This window comes from Camelus ferus, chromosome 8 (genome assembly GCF_009834535.1).
Source record: "Camelus ferus isolate YT-003-E chromosome 8, BCGSAC_Cfer_1.0, whole genome shotgun sequence".
Classification (NCBI taxonomy): domain Eukaryota; kingdom Metazoa; phylum Chordata; class Mammalia; order Artiodactyla; family Camelidae; genus Camelus; species Camelus ferus.
Window position 1 is genome coordinate 63,015,301 of NC_045703.1, and position 13,492 is coordinate 63,028,792.

The 13,492-nt window shown below is 41.3% G+C and overlaps 1 protein-coding gene across 5 annotated transcripts in view; it reads right to left on the reverse strand.

Annotated features, from left to right (window-relative positions):
- The window catches only part of IPCEF1 (interaction protein for cytohesin exchange factors 1), a 153,273-nt gene that overhangs the window by 71,691 nt on the left and 68,090 nt on the right, over window positions 1-13,492 (reverse strand). For 4 of the 5 annotated variants that reach the window (XM_032485221.1, XM_032485222.1, XM_032485219.1 and 1 more), the window contains exon 4: window positions 11,288-11,340. The exons of the other annotated variant lie outside the window; for it this stretch is intronic. In XM_032485221.1, the coding sequence (XP_032341112.1) occupies window positions 11,288-11,335 (48 nt within the window). In that variant the 5' untranslated portion in view covers window positions 11,336-11,340. The remainder of the gene's footprint in view (window positions 1-11,287; window positions 11,341-13,492) is intronic. 5 annotated transcript variants of the gene reach the window in all.

The following is a 13,492-nucleotide window of genomic DNA, read 5'->3' on the forward strand; positions in this document are numbered from 1 at the left end:
ACTACAATTGTTGTACTCTGTGTGAAGAGGGACTATGACATAGTGGAAATAGGGTGGGATTTTTAAATCAGAGGCCTGCAGTCAACTCATTGTTGTATAATTAGTAGCTGTGCTACCCAGGGAAAGGTCAGTTTGCCACTCAAAGCCAACTTCCTCCTTTGTAAAATCAAGATATTTATAATAATTCTAATCCTATAGGTCTCACAAATATTTAACAAGATTGTACATGTAGAGAGGAGGGTATAGTTCAGTGGTAGAGTGCCTGCTTAACATGCAGGAGGTCCTCGGTTCAATCCCCAGGACCTCCATCAAAAATAAATAAATAAATAAGCCTAATTACCTCCCCCCAGCCCAAAAAAAAAAAAAAAAAAAGATTGTACATATAAATGCACTGAACACTAAAAATACTTTGTGATTTTACATGCAATATAATATTACATGATTACATAATATATGATTATAGATATAAACAAATCATTCATATCTAATAAATAAAAATTTCATAATAATTTTTAGGATAGATAAGATTTGTATTTCCTTCGGCAATAATGATGATGTTAAAGTGTTTAAATTATATTTCCTAGGAAATCCTATACTGACTTTTTCTTTTATGAATATCAGAATAAAATTTTATCCCTGAAGAAATTAAGCATCCTTTTGAAAAAAAAGACATGCAAAGGCAGCAACTGCCCTGAAGTTCTGGCAGGACAGACATGCTAGAGTCACATAACTAACACTTGGGCATTTTCAACCAAGTCTCAGCTCCACTTCACAAGATATCTCCCACACTGACTTGCATCTTGGCCTAAAATTCCCGCCATTCTCTCAAACAGTGTCTTGCGCTCTTTTGTATATGCAAATATCTGAGGTCAGTAAAACCTATTACCAAAATATTTTAGCCCAAAATATTTTACCCAAAATATATGGGTAGCTAAAACTTAGCTGAGAGCCAGGACCAAAGGCAAAGAAGGGAGTAAGTCAATTTAGACACTGGAACAATTTAAGAAAATCTGGGATCCAAGAGATCCCAGGAGCACTGGAGACAGACTAAGAGCCAGGGGGGCAGGGAGAAGAGGGACGTGCAGACAGAGGATTCCTAGACAGTTCTGGCCCCATCTGAGCAAGGTGAGTCACATTCATTCACACAAAAGGAGCATCTTTGAAAAGAGGAGAGGAAGCAGGAAAGGACAGCTGCAGGATCTGAGAAGGGAGGCAGTACCTGCTCCATCCCTCCCGACTGGGAGCCAGTGAATCTCCTCCAACCATCCACGGGTTTCCAGTGCAACTGGGGGCGCTCCAGCTCCACCACCCAACTTAGCAGCTGAGTCTAGAGAAAGCCCCAAATCAAACCATAGGCTTTGTCTCACCTTTGCCCAGAACCAAGCCTCAGTCTATGCACCTGGGCTGAATGAGAAGTGGGGCTCCAAGCCGGACAATACATCAAGCAGGGTGAGTACCCAACACCCAGAGAGGACTTATTCAGACTCTTTTTAAGGGGGGCAGGGGAGTTTAGTCATTAAGTCAACCCTCCTTCGACAGTACTTCTCCTAAGGCAAATTATTATAATAAGATCTAAAACATAACTGTTTAAACCGTTCGCCCTGACCAGAAGCAGAACTGCAGATTACAGAAACAACAAATTTCAGAGAATTTCAGTTTCACATAATATATATGAATTTGAAACCTAAACCAGTTTACATGAGAGAATGAAAACAATCTTTAGAACTTAGTGAGCCTGAGATACGTCTAACTCCTCACAACAGGAAGTGGAACCCGCGAAGTAGTCAGTTTCAAAAAGATCTTACATGTGGTTTTTTTTTCACTCGGTGAGCGAGAAGAAGCCAAGCAACCAGTGAGCATTTCATGAGACAGTTTTTCAAAAGGTGAATTATCTCTTATCATCACAACAAACAGCCAAAGCCTAATAAGATAGTTTGCTCATACTGTCCTCTTCCCACTGCGATGTTATAGGTAAAACTGAAGAATTATTCTAAATTCTGAATTTGCCCTAACTTGGCTCTAAAATCTGAGGGATTTTTTCTTTGAAATATATGTGTCCTCTTTATTGAAAAAGAGTATTTTTCTTTTAGTCTTTAAGATGGTTTAAAAATTCACTTGGTCCTCCTCTGATGTTGAATGCTAGCGCTCACACCCAAGCTCAGGGTAATGATTATATTGTCTTCTAATTTACATAGTAATTGTTAAATCTTGCAGGTGCAACTTAGCCCGGTAATATATTAAAATTCACCATTAAATGGTTTGTCATTACATCAAACTTCAGAATGATCTTGGTCTTAAGCAAAATTATACAGTGATATGCTAATAAATGGGTCCTGATTTGTGTCATTGACCCGAGTTCCAGGGTGTAAAAAACCTCACATCATTGCCAGTTTTAAGCCACCAATACTTTAATCAAGCCACAAAAATTTCCAAGTATTTTAGAGCCAAGCCAGCTCCAGCTGATAAAGCTGCTAGGGGTGTTTCTGTACAAGTACCTTTCCCCTACAAACATCTTTCCTCCTACCTGGAGAATGAAACCCAACTTATAAAGATGAGTTACACAGCTTTTAAATATTTAAAATTTTACCTAGTGAAAATACGTGAAAAACTTGCTTTTTTTTTTCAGAAGACTAACCACTTTAAATATTACTCAGTAAGTTGATATGAAAAGAAAATTTCTAGTAGTGAAAGTGGAGACAGAGAATAGATATTTTAATAACAATGGACAGTAACTGAAAACAATGACAACCAAGAAATCTATATAAAGCTTATATTTATACAATATTTACAATGTGCCAGGCAGTGCTCTGAGTCTTTTCACAAATACCTGAACTGAATTCTCATGACACTTATGGCTTAGGTGCTATCGTAATGCACGGTTTACAGAAGAGGAAATTGAAGCAAATGGAGGCTCAGAATTCTGCCCAAAGTCACAGAAGTAAATGGTAAAATGCAAATAATCTATTTCAAGAGTAAAATGCACAAAGTAGTAGCCTTTAAGGTATTTGCTTTGGTTGCTGATATTATAGAAAGAAAAACAGAGAAGCAGGGACTAGAGCTTGAGGGAAAGCTGGACGCGAGGGCACTTTCTACACAGAAGAGAAATCGGAGAAATAAAAGGAGGGCCCGGGAAAAGGGGAAGAAGGAAGAGAGAGGAGAGACGGAGGTGGAGGAGAGGAGGAAGAGAAGCGAGGGAGCCGGAGAGAGGAGAGGGAGGGGAGGAAGTTAGAATGTGGGAAGTGAGGGAGAGCAACGAGCCAGGGAAAGAGCTCCCAGCTCAAACAAATGAATAAATGACAACAATATACAGGGCACGGCTCACACACACACACACACACACACACACACACACACACACACACACACATATTCAGTAGTAAACATATTGAGTTTGATGTACATATGAGGCAGCCAAGTGGGAATGGTCAGTGTACGTAGTATTTAAGAGTATAGGGTTTTGGAGAAAATCTGGATTCAAGATACAAAATTGGGAATCGTCAGTGGATAGAGAGCGAAAGTCTTGAGTTTGGATAAGGTGACCCAGATGTGTAGAATATCAAAGGGTTGAAGTCAGAATCCAAAGGAAAACCCATCTATTACATGGAAGCAACAGAAAAGGAGACCATCAGAAAGACCGCGACAATGAAGGAATGAAGAAAATCAGGACGGGGTTGTCATGGAAGAGAAAGGTGAGCCCGACCGTCAAATACCTCCAGGATGAAAGGGAAAGAAAAAGTCACTCGAGACCTGGGTGAAACAGTTTCGTATCATGTGGGGCTGGAAGACAAATTCCAGTGTGTGGGGGAGGAATGGGGATTGAAAAAGTCATCACGGCACTGAGGACCACTCTTCCCAGCATCCTGACTGAACAGAGATGTGACGGCAAGAGGAGGGCGTCGTGCTGAAAGACACAGACTGTCGTGTGCCCTCTTCCAAGTTTATGTTCGTGCTCTTCCTGCATAAGTTACAGAAGCCTACTTACCCACTAACAGTGGGGTGTGGAAATTGAAAAGCAATTTAACAACATGGTATCAAAAGTTTCAACTGTATTCATAGTCTAAGGTACTGAGTACACATTTCTCTCTTCCTTCTTTTCTTTCTTACTTTTTGATTCTATTTTGAAGGGAATGGAATATATACAAAACTGTGTCTCCATACGTACAACTTCCCTTTTCCATTTCCCTCTCATTCACCCCGGATTACACTACGCTCAACGTAAGATTCAACATTACCATGCAATTTGAGTATTTATAGGCAATATTTCACAGTACTATAAATCATAGCATTAACATAGGTATTTAATTTTCAATACTGTGTTTTCTGAGATTTTTTTTAATAGCACTGCAGTGAATGAAAATACCATGATTTATTTATCCCTTCCCATACTGACACACATTTAATTTACAGTTGTGCACGACCACAATATTCAGGCAGTTAACAACTCTGTATAATTTCCATTGTGCATGTGGGCATGTGTTCCCCTGGGCTAGAGTTTTATCTGAGATTGAACTGCAGTCATAGGATATGTGCATCCTTAATTTTTCAGATAGCCCCAAATTGTTTTCGGGTTGTCCTACTTAACAGTCCCTCCTGTGATATATAAAATTTTAGTTCTCTACAACCTGGAATATGTTTTGGTCTTTTATTTCAGAATTTCAGAACTCTTTCTACCCTCTTTCTTTAAAAAAAAAAAAAAAAAACTAGTCCATTATTTTCTGTCTTAATTTTTAGTCTGTGTATCTCTCTGTGCCACATGTCCCGTGTAAGTTTTTCAGTTTACCAATACTCTCTTAGAAAGTATCCAATGTTGAATTTATGCCATTTGCTAAGCTTTCTATTTCAAAGGCTATATTTTCTTTATTAATGCTTCTAAATCTTTTCAGAGCCCACGTGTATTTTGTCCTTTTTCATTTGTGCCTGCTTTTCTTTCAAAATTTGATAAAATATTCTTTGAGCTTCAGAGGTAAAAATTTTTGTCAGGCTTTAAAATTTTGCTTTTATGTAAAATAAAGTTACCATTAAATTTTTCATTTCATATTCTTCCTTAGCATTTTTTAAAAATCTGTTTTGGAGTTTGCAGAACTGTGAGTCGAAGGCTTGCATGTCTCTCTCTCTCTCTCTCTCTCTCTCTCTCTCTCTCTCTCTCTCTCTCTCTCTCTCTCTCTCTCCTCTCTCTCTCCTCCTCCTCTCTCCCTCTCTCTCTCTCCTTCCCTTTCCCCCATTATGCCCAGGGCTCCCTCTTTATCAGTTTGGAGGTTGTCTCCACTCAGCAGGTGGAATCAGCCCTACCATCACGTCCTGAGGCAGTCATGGAAAATCTTGCCTATCCAGTTGCTGCTTTGGCTGGTGACTAGGTTTAGTTGTGATTTTGAGAATATGTTCCTATTGCTCCCTCCCTAGGCCCTCGGGTAGCTAACTGTGCAACCCCAGGCAGTAGTCTGACAACTGTTTTATCTCTTCGTCTTTATCCCTTTCCACAAGCGAGAGAGCCCCATTCAACACTTATCAAGTCGTGAACATGGTCCTCTCACACTTAATGAGCATTTTTCTACCCCTACTAACCTGGACCAGGAGGCAAATGACTTCCTGCCTCCAGATGAGGTGCCCAGCAAGCCCCGTAGCTTCAGTCCTGCCCTCTTCACTTCTGATCCATGGAGATGATTTTACTGTGTTTTGACCCTAACTGTGCTTTTCTGGTTTTCTCCGTTTCTCTTTGTTTGTCATTGCTCTATATTTACAGCAGAATGGAGTGTCCACGTGTGAACCTACAGGACCACTATTGACTGGAAGCCAATCATTTCATGTATGAGATTCCATCTTGAAATCACAATTTAAGTGACAAGCAAGTTCCCTTCCACAGTAGCCTCAACGTACCACCAAGACACCTGTCCACTTCCTCTCCTGGCACCTCAAATTTCTTCTATTCTGTAGAAACTTCAGGTACTTTTGAATGCTTTATTCCCTTCCCCCATCTTGCACCTGGTTAATGCTTACCCAGCCTTTCATACCCAGGTCAAATGCCACCTCTACCATGAAGCCTTCCCTGACTTTAGAAGGCAGTTAGCACTTAGAGTAATCTTACATTCACTCGGAGTTCTTTATGTGTAGTCATTGTAATAACTGAATTATATTATTTCCCAATGATCTCCATGGTAGGTACTATTTTTATCTTCCTTTTCACAAATGAGGAACTTCATCTTGATATGGTTAAGTAACTTCCCCTCAGATCACACATAACTAGTAGCAGAGCCAAGACTAGGACCCAGGCCAGTCGGACTCCTAAGCCTATTATTTACCTCTGTGTTACTCTACTTCTCTTGTCTCTAGTCCACAGTGCTTTACTGATGCCTCTGAAATGGAGAGTATAATCTCTCTGTTTATCTATCCGAGTGGCACGTACAGGGGAGTAACACAGTCCACCCAGTGGCCCAACCCAGAACCGGGGGTTAATCTCAGGTAGGCTTTTTGCTCTCTCCCACACAGTTAGTCAATCACTACCCTTGTTAATGTCGCTCTCAAAGCCTATGAAGTCTCCTTCATCAGCTGTGGAGCTGAATGACCACTCTGTTTAGATTCAGTGATTGGCCAAGACTTTAAGATGGAATTGATGTTCATGAACACATCATGACTTCAAAAATCCAGCACCTCGCCCAATGCCTGACACCTAGCAAAGCACTCAATAAACATTTAACAAAAGATTAACTGTTTCTTACATTAATTTTTACTATAATGCCTTAATAATAGTGCCTTGTACAATTGGAGATTTAACAAATATCTGCTGTTTGATTACTCGGAGCTGAAAAACACCTCCACTAACATCAGCAAAGATAAGCAAGATAAAAGTTGTTCTAACATCCTTCTCCCCAGGAGAGGCACATACCTGGAGAAAAGCCCCGGAAATCGACCAACACTGGGCTTCACCCCACCCAGAGAGGTGACCCTTGAAGGTGCTTCCATGAAGGTCAAATGGACTTGTGCTGAACAAATCTCTACTTCTAGCTAAAATACAATTTGCCCAAAACCCACAGTAGCTTTCTCTTGCATCCTGTTTTAACCATACCCCCCAAATACTAAGAATCTGGAACCCAAGAAATGGGCATACATGGGGCAGAAGCGGGGGAAGGGGAGGAGTGATGCAAACTTTCCAGGACAAGCCCGTCCCCGGTGATCTGTTCCCAGACAGCTGTCATGCGCTTCCCCACCTGAAGTCCTACTTGGGGCAGAAAATATGCAGAACAGCCTCCAGAGCCTGATCTGTCAGGCTTCCCCATGGCAGCTCCCGCACAGCCGACTCAACATAGAGTTGGGCTGATGTAGCCTAGGAAGAAGCTGCCAAAACTTCAGCTCCTTTTAGTTGATGTGAAAAATAGATTGCTCACTCCACCCCTTGAATAGCACCACATCCCTGAGACACACAGCAGGGGCACAGGGGTGGACTGGGTGGCGGGCAGTTTCCCCCAGGAACCCGGATCCTGTCTGGGCTGCTCCTGGCACACGTTGCACATAAAGACCAGGCCATACATGTTCGGTGCCTGATGAACACAGAACTTTCTTGTGAAGTAAACACGTCAAGGATCAGTTAGACAGATCATCACAGCCCAAGCAACAGCAGATAACCCGGTGACCACAGTGCCAGAAGTAAACGTCCCCTCAGGTTCGAAGAGCTTGCCCTCCTCAGCAGAAAAACTGAGCAAAGTAACCATGATTTATATGCAGAAAGTCTTGTTTCAGGGAAAAGTTTTCACCTGACATTTTTTTCCAAGCAATATTTAATGAAGGAAATTTCTTTTAAACGGTTTTTGAGAAAAACACTGTCATAAAGTTTTCATCTAGGTTAGTTCTGACATTTCATCCCCACTAGAGCAATCCATGAAAGTAAGAAATCTCAGAAGCTGGAGGTGAAAGAACTACATACAACAGTAAAAGAGGTGAGGTAACATTCCCTTGAGCCTTGTCATCTTGAAATTAAGACTGTTTTCCTTTCTTAGCTAAGACATTGTTACTAACACCTGAGACCAGAGAACTTTCTTAATCAAACCTTTAAGATTCACATGCTAGGTATCATTATTTATCTATTTATTTATCTCTATTTATCTATTTTAGTGAGAAACTAATCATAAAAGAAAATTAAGGCACGTGGATTTACTGCAGAATACTTAATCACCACCGTGTGATGTATGGAGAGGCTTACAAATGTCAAGAATTACACAAATGGATGTTTAGGGATTGAACCAAATCTAATCACTATGTTGCAAATTTTCCAACAAGCTATGACCCAGATCCTAAAGGAGATTATATCTGTGCTTCCTTTCAGACCATCACCTGGTAAATTATAGCTTTTACTTATTCAACCACCACATACTGCATAATTACTCGGTGCCAAGGACCAGAGTCAATGGTGAGCAAGCCCTAACACAGCTTCCAGTCAAACACAGAAGAAGGGACTTGAACTTCAAGGATGATGAGGTCTACACATAAGTGTACCCCATTATAGCGCTCACCCAGAATAGGGGAGTCAGGGAAGCCCCCCCCCCAATATAAAGACCTGCACGTAAGAGGATGTGATACAGGGATGCAGGTACAAGCCAGGAGACATCAACCACAGAGTGCGGGTGGGGTTTGAGGGTGGTAACCACGTCTGGGTGGCCAAGGCACATCACGATGGGCCTTGTAAGTTATATATGAAAGTACACAGTTTATTTGAAAACCAATGGGAAGCCATCAAACAGATGGAAGCAGCGAGCGGCAAATTCAGACCTACATTTAGGAAAATTCACCCTGGCCATTCATTGTGTGGCAAGTGGATCAGTTGAGGGGTGATGGCGGTGGGGGGCAGTGCAGAGAGAGGCAAAGTGCCCCCTGAGCAGAGGGAAGGGCTACTTTGTGTCTGTGAAGACAGAGAAATACTTTAGGAGGTAAAACAGACAGAACTCAATTAGTTAATACTTTCGTTTCTAGGTGAAGCTTTAACTTTGAAAGTTCTGCTGTTTCCCTTCAGAGGAAAGAAAGTCAAAGGAAAGAAAGGGATACCTTCTGATTACAGCAAGTCAGCTCAACAAAGGAGCGAGGCTGTTCTACCACACATACTATCAAACTGCAAATGCTTAGGATCCAGTTTCCTGAACAGTTCTAGTACCACCACTTACCATCCCTACCTCTATGAGAACTAGTAGGTCAGGACCAACAAAAGTGCCTTAAAAGTAGCTCCCGACCTTCATACCCCAGCGCCGAGCTCAGTACACGTTAGCGAACGGGAAATGAGGTGCAGTTCGTGATGTGATTAGGTCAAATGTGTCAAGCCCACTGAAATTACCTAGCATAAAATGAGGTCTCCCGTGCTACACTTTATTTAGAGAACAAACGACAGTAGAAAATTGAACTAATTTTCTGAATGGAGAGTTAAGGTAGGGTAACCATGGAAAAGGCAGCTGGAAGAAATGCCTGAGAGACACATTAAGCAGTATTGTGCATACGGTGATGGTGAGATAAAAATAACAGGTACAAAGACACACAAGGAGACCTAGCTGGTTAAGTCTAGGAGTGGAGGATGCCTCGTGAAGTGAGAAAGACCCATAAACAGCCAGAGTTCCCACCAATAAGAACAGAGGCCACTTGTGCCCAGGACCAAGGCGGGTTACACAGGACAGCGGTGACAGCTCTAGGTGGGGAACTTTAAGATGATATGTTAGTCCTTTGGAAATCACATCTGCTAATTTTGTTCCAAAACCCAGGGTTATACATTTTTTTTAAAGATGTGGAGATTTTAACTTGTTTCAAGTCACAATTAAATCTCCAATTCCTACCTATTACAGTGGCCAACACATAATTGACCCAGGAGTGGTAACCAGTGAATATTAAGTAAATGTTTCAATGAATGAATGAATTTATTAATTTAAAGTCCTTAGCTGATCTCTTATTATCTTAATTTCCATTTTCTCTTAAACATATAAGGTAAACTCCTTCCAGGTGGAAGATTATATTTTTTCATCAGAAAAAGCGAAGCAATGTTAAGAAGTAAACCCTGCATTACCTTTCTCAAGAATCTGACAGTGCTTATGATCACATGCATCTTTTCTATTTAAAAAATTTTCTTAAACTTTGGATACTCTGAACTTGAGTCTTCCTGACTGTATTTTTACAGACCTGTGATATATATTTGCTTTTATCCTTGACCATAGGACCCTTGTTTAACATCCTGTACATACACCTTTATATCCACAGCCTGCAAAAGTCTTCCACTGCAGCCACGTGTGTTCTCTTAATCGCTCCTCTTCTTCATTTTCATTGTGATTATTCCCATTTCTATTATCAAACACGTACCCATTCATGTCCAAAGGATCAGTCCCTCTTTCTGCAAGTTTAGGTAGTGAATGTCCTAGGCTGCATAACTGACTGTAATCTGTCTCCCAAAGTTCCCACCATTTTTCATCACTAGCAAGCTTCTCCTTCCTCCCTTAGAAGTAGCATCAAAATTAAAGTGCTCTCAATGCCTGCTCTAGTTCTGGGATAGGAAATTGTTAACAAATAGAGGATGAATATGCTGTCCTGATCTTTAGTAAGGTGGCCCTTCCAGGAGTTGCCTAGTTCACTCAACTAGTGTTACAACCTGCCTTGACATCCATTTCCTAATGAGCATCAGGCAACCATTGTCCATGTTCCCCATTGGACAGAAAGGCTCTATCATGTTCTCTCAACCTTCTACTTCTGATTCTGCTTTTGACTCTACTCCAAAAACTCTGTCCTGTGCACCCATCATGAGGTCATTAGACTTGCCAAAAGATACACATCATCCAAGCCCACACAACCCTACATCCCCTTCTGTTAGAAGCGTCATGTTGCTTAAAACAACTTCTCTATTTTCCCTTCATAAATTTCCTCTAATAGAGGCAACTTGCTCAATTGAGTTACCTAATTTAGGCAAATTTACATCTATAAAATTATTTTAAAAGGATCCTGCAATTTCAACATAATAATTAGCAGAATTATTCCCACAGAAGTTGCATGAGAAGTTACACTATACTATGGTTAATTTAAAATGGAGATGATTTATTTTAGTATATTAAAATCATGGTACTATTTCTTGACCTTTAAGAGTCTTAAACAAACGCTTGGTGATCATAAGAAACCTTTAAATTCTAACAAAAGGATTATTTAATTCCACTGTGACGAATAAAATGGAGGATAATAAACAGCTAGCCAAACTTAAAATTAATGAGTGAAATTTTTCACTCATTCATCAAACTGATGATTAATATCTAAAGTCTGGAATATTCCAAGGCACACTTACAAGAACATTGCCTTCAGTAGCCATGTACGATGTCAAATTGGTAGACATAAAAGCTAGAAGAGAAAAAAGATTTTCAGTTAAATGTGGGATTAAATTGTTCATAAAAGCATATATCTCTTAGATGGGAAGAAAGGCGCTCCTATTTTGATTAATGAATTTCACAATAAAAGCAATTCATTACGTGGCATTTTAATCCAGAATAAACCTAGCGTTAATAACTGAGTTCATAAAATAAGACAGAATTTCATCTGCACATCTGTCAATATTCTTTCAAGTCTACAGAAAGACGTGTATTTTTTATCTACTTAATGTTGTATTATATGAAACCCTATGTCTTTGAAAAGTGAAAATATTTTCCTCTTCATGATGAACAACACAATGTAAGATGTGGAAACATTTGATCCATTACTATTGTTATAATGGCATTAACTAAACAATTTCAAAAATGTAATTAATTCCTCCACCTCAGAAGCCCCAACTTTAATATGAAGGTGCGGTACCTTTTGATGTATTGCACTTTGTAGTGGATAGTGAATTACCTGAAAAATAAGATACTGTGTGGTTTCAAGAAAAGGAAATGAAATCAAAAAGAAAAAAATCTCATGTTTTCAGACTTTGACAAGCGAAAAACTTGTTAAACATTCACAAGCCATTGAAACTCTCCCCAAAGCAAAGAACCTTTCACCTCTTCCCAGTGACACCATAAATACGGGTCCATACCGCCATGAGACTTTATTTCTTATACCCATGGTTCCCAAATTCTGAAAAATATATACCCCTTTTTCATGACAAAAGTGTTGTATTTATATGACATAGATGTAAATGAAACATTTATTTGTAAAATGCTAAAGAGGAAAAACCACAATAAAAAAGACTGAACAACTTAATTTCTTGATTTTTAACTTGTTTTAAAAATGCACTATAACAGAAATAGAAAAATCAAATCAAAAGCTCATGAAATTAGCTACAATACACACTTAATATATAAGAATCACAACATAAAGAGTTCTTACTCACCAATAAGAAAATAAGCAGCAAACTGGGAGATCAAGATGGTGAAATAGAAGAATGCGGAGTTCACCTCCTCCCACGACTACATCAAAAATACATCTACAAGTGGAACAGTTCTCACAGAATACCCACTGAACACTGGCGGAAGATCTCATACAACCAAAACTGCAAGAAAGATCACCACAAAACTGGCTAGGATGAAGGGGGGGGGAGGACTTGGGATGGGACCTGCACCCCTGGGAGGGAGCTGTGAAAGGGGAAAGGTTTCCTGCCCTTCGAACCTCCTTCACCAGGTAGGAGATAACCTGGGGCAGATAGGGAGCTTCAGAAGCTCCGAGGAGGTTTCATCAGCTGGCTTGAGGCAGGCAGGACAGAGAGAGACTAGCACAGACGGTCCAGGCCGCCTCACTGCAGCTCCAGCCTGAGACGTGCACCTGCTGGAGTGCACAGGAGCTGGGTGTTGAAACGCGAGCTTCAGTGGACAGATCCAGGGAGAAGATTCAGTTTGGCTGCATAGAGACAGCCCCAAGGGACTCAAGAGTGGTCCGGGACACAACTGGAGGTGTGTGCAGGACAGATCGGAGCCCTCTTGTCAATGTCAGTGCAAAGTAAGGGGCGTGGCTCCGTCACAGCAGCCTCGGTTCAAGCCCGCCCACAGAGGGTGTGGCTCCGCCCCTGTGAGCTCCGGGAGCGCAAAGGCGCTGGCGGGCTGCCCACACGCAGGAACGCAGGAGCGTAGAAGTGGGGCTGACGTCTGAGCTCGGTGGGTGCGTGACTTCCACCAATTTACACCCTTGGCAGCTTTGTGAGCACAGTGCCTGGAGGACTTCCGAGTTGTTTGCTGGGTGTCTCCCAGCTGAGACGGGGCAGAGGGCGGTTTCCACAAGTGCACTTTGTGAGCATGTGCAACAAGGGACAGGTGATGTCACAAAGCGCACGTTCTGGTGGACATCTCCTGCTGCTGGTTTTCCAGCAAGTCCCACCTACCTCACACCACAACTCTAACAACTGAGGAGCAGACCCTGCCCCTGACAGGGATCTGACAACTACTGGACAAAAAGGAGAGCCTGGCAAGCACCCAGTGCAGGCTCTGGTCACCACAACACCGATCATACCCTCATCAAGGGGACAGTGGCCAGCACATCCCGAGGGAAGATCTGGCAGGCATCCATACCAAAGACAGCCCTCACACCA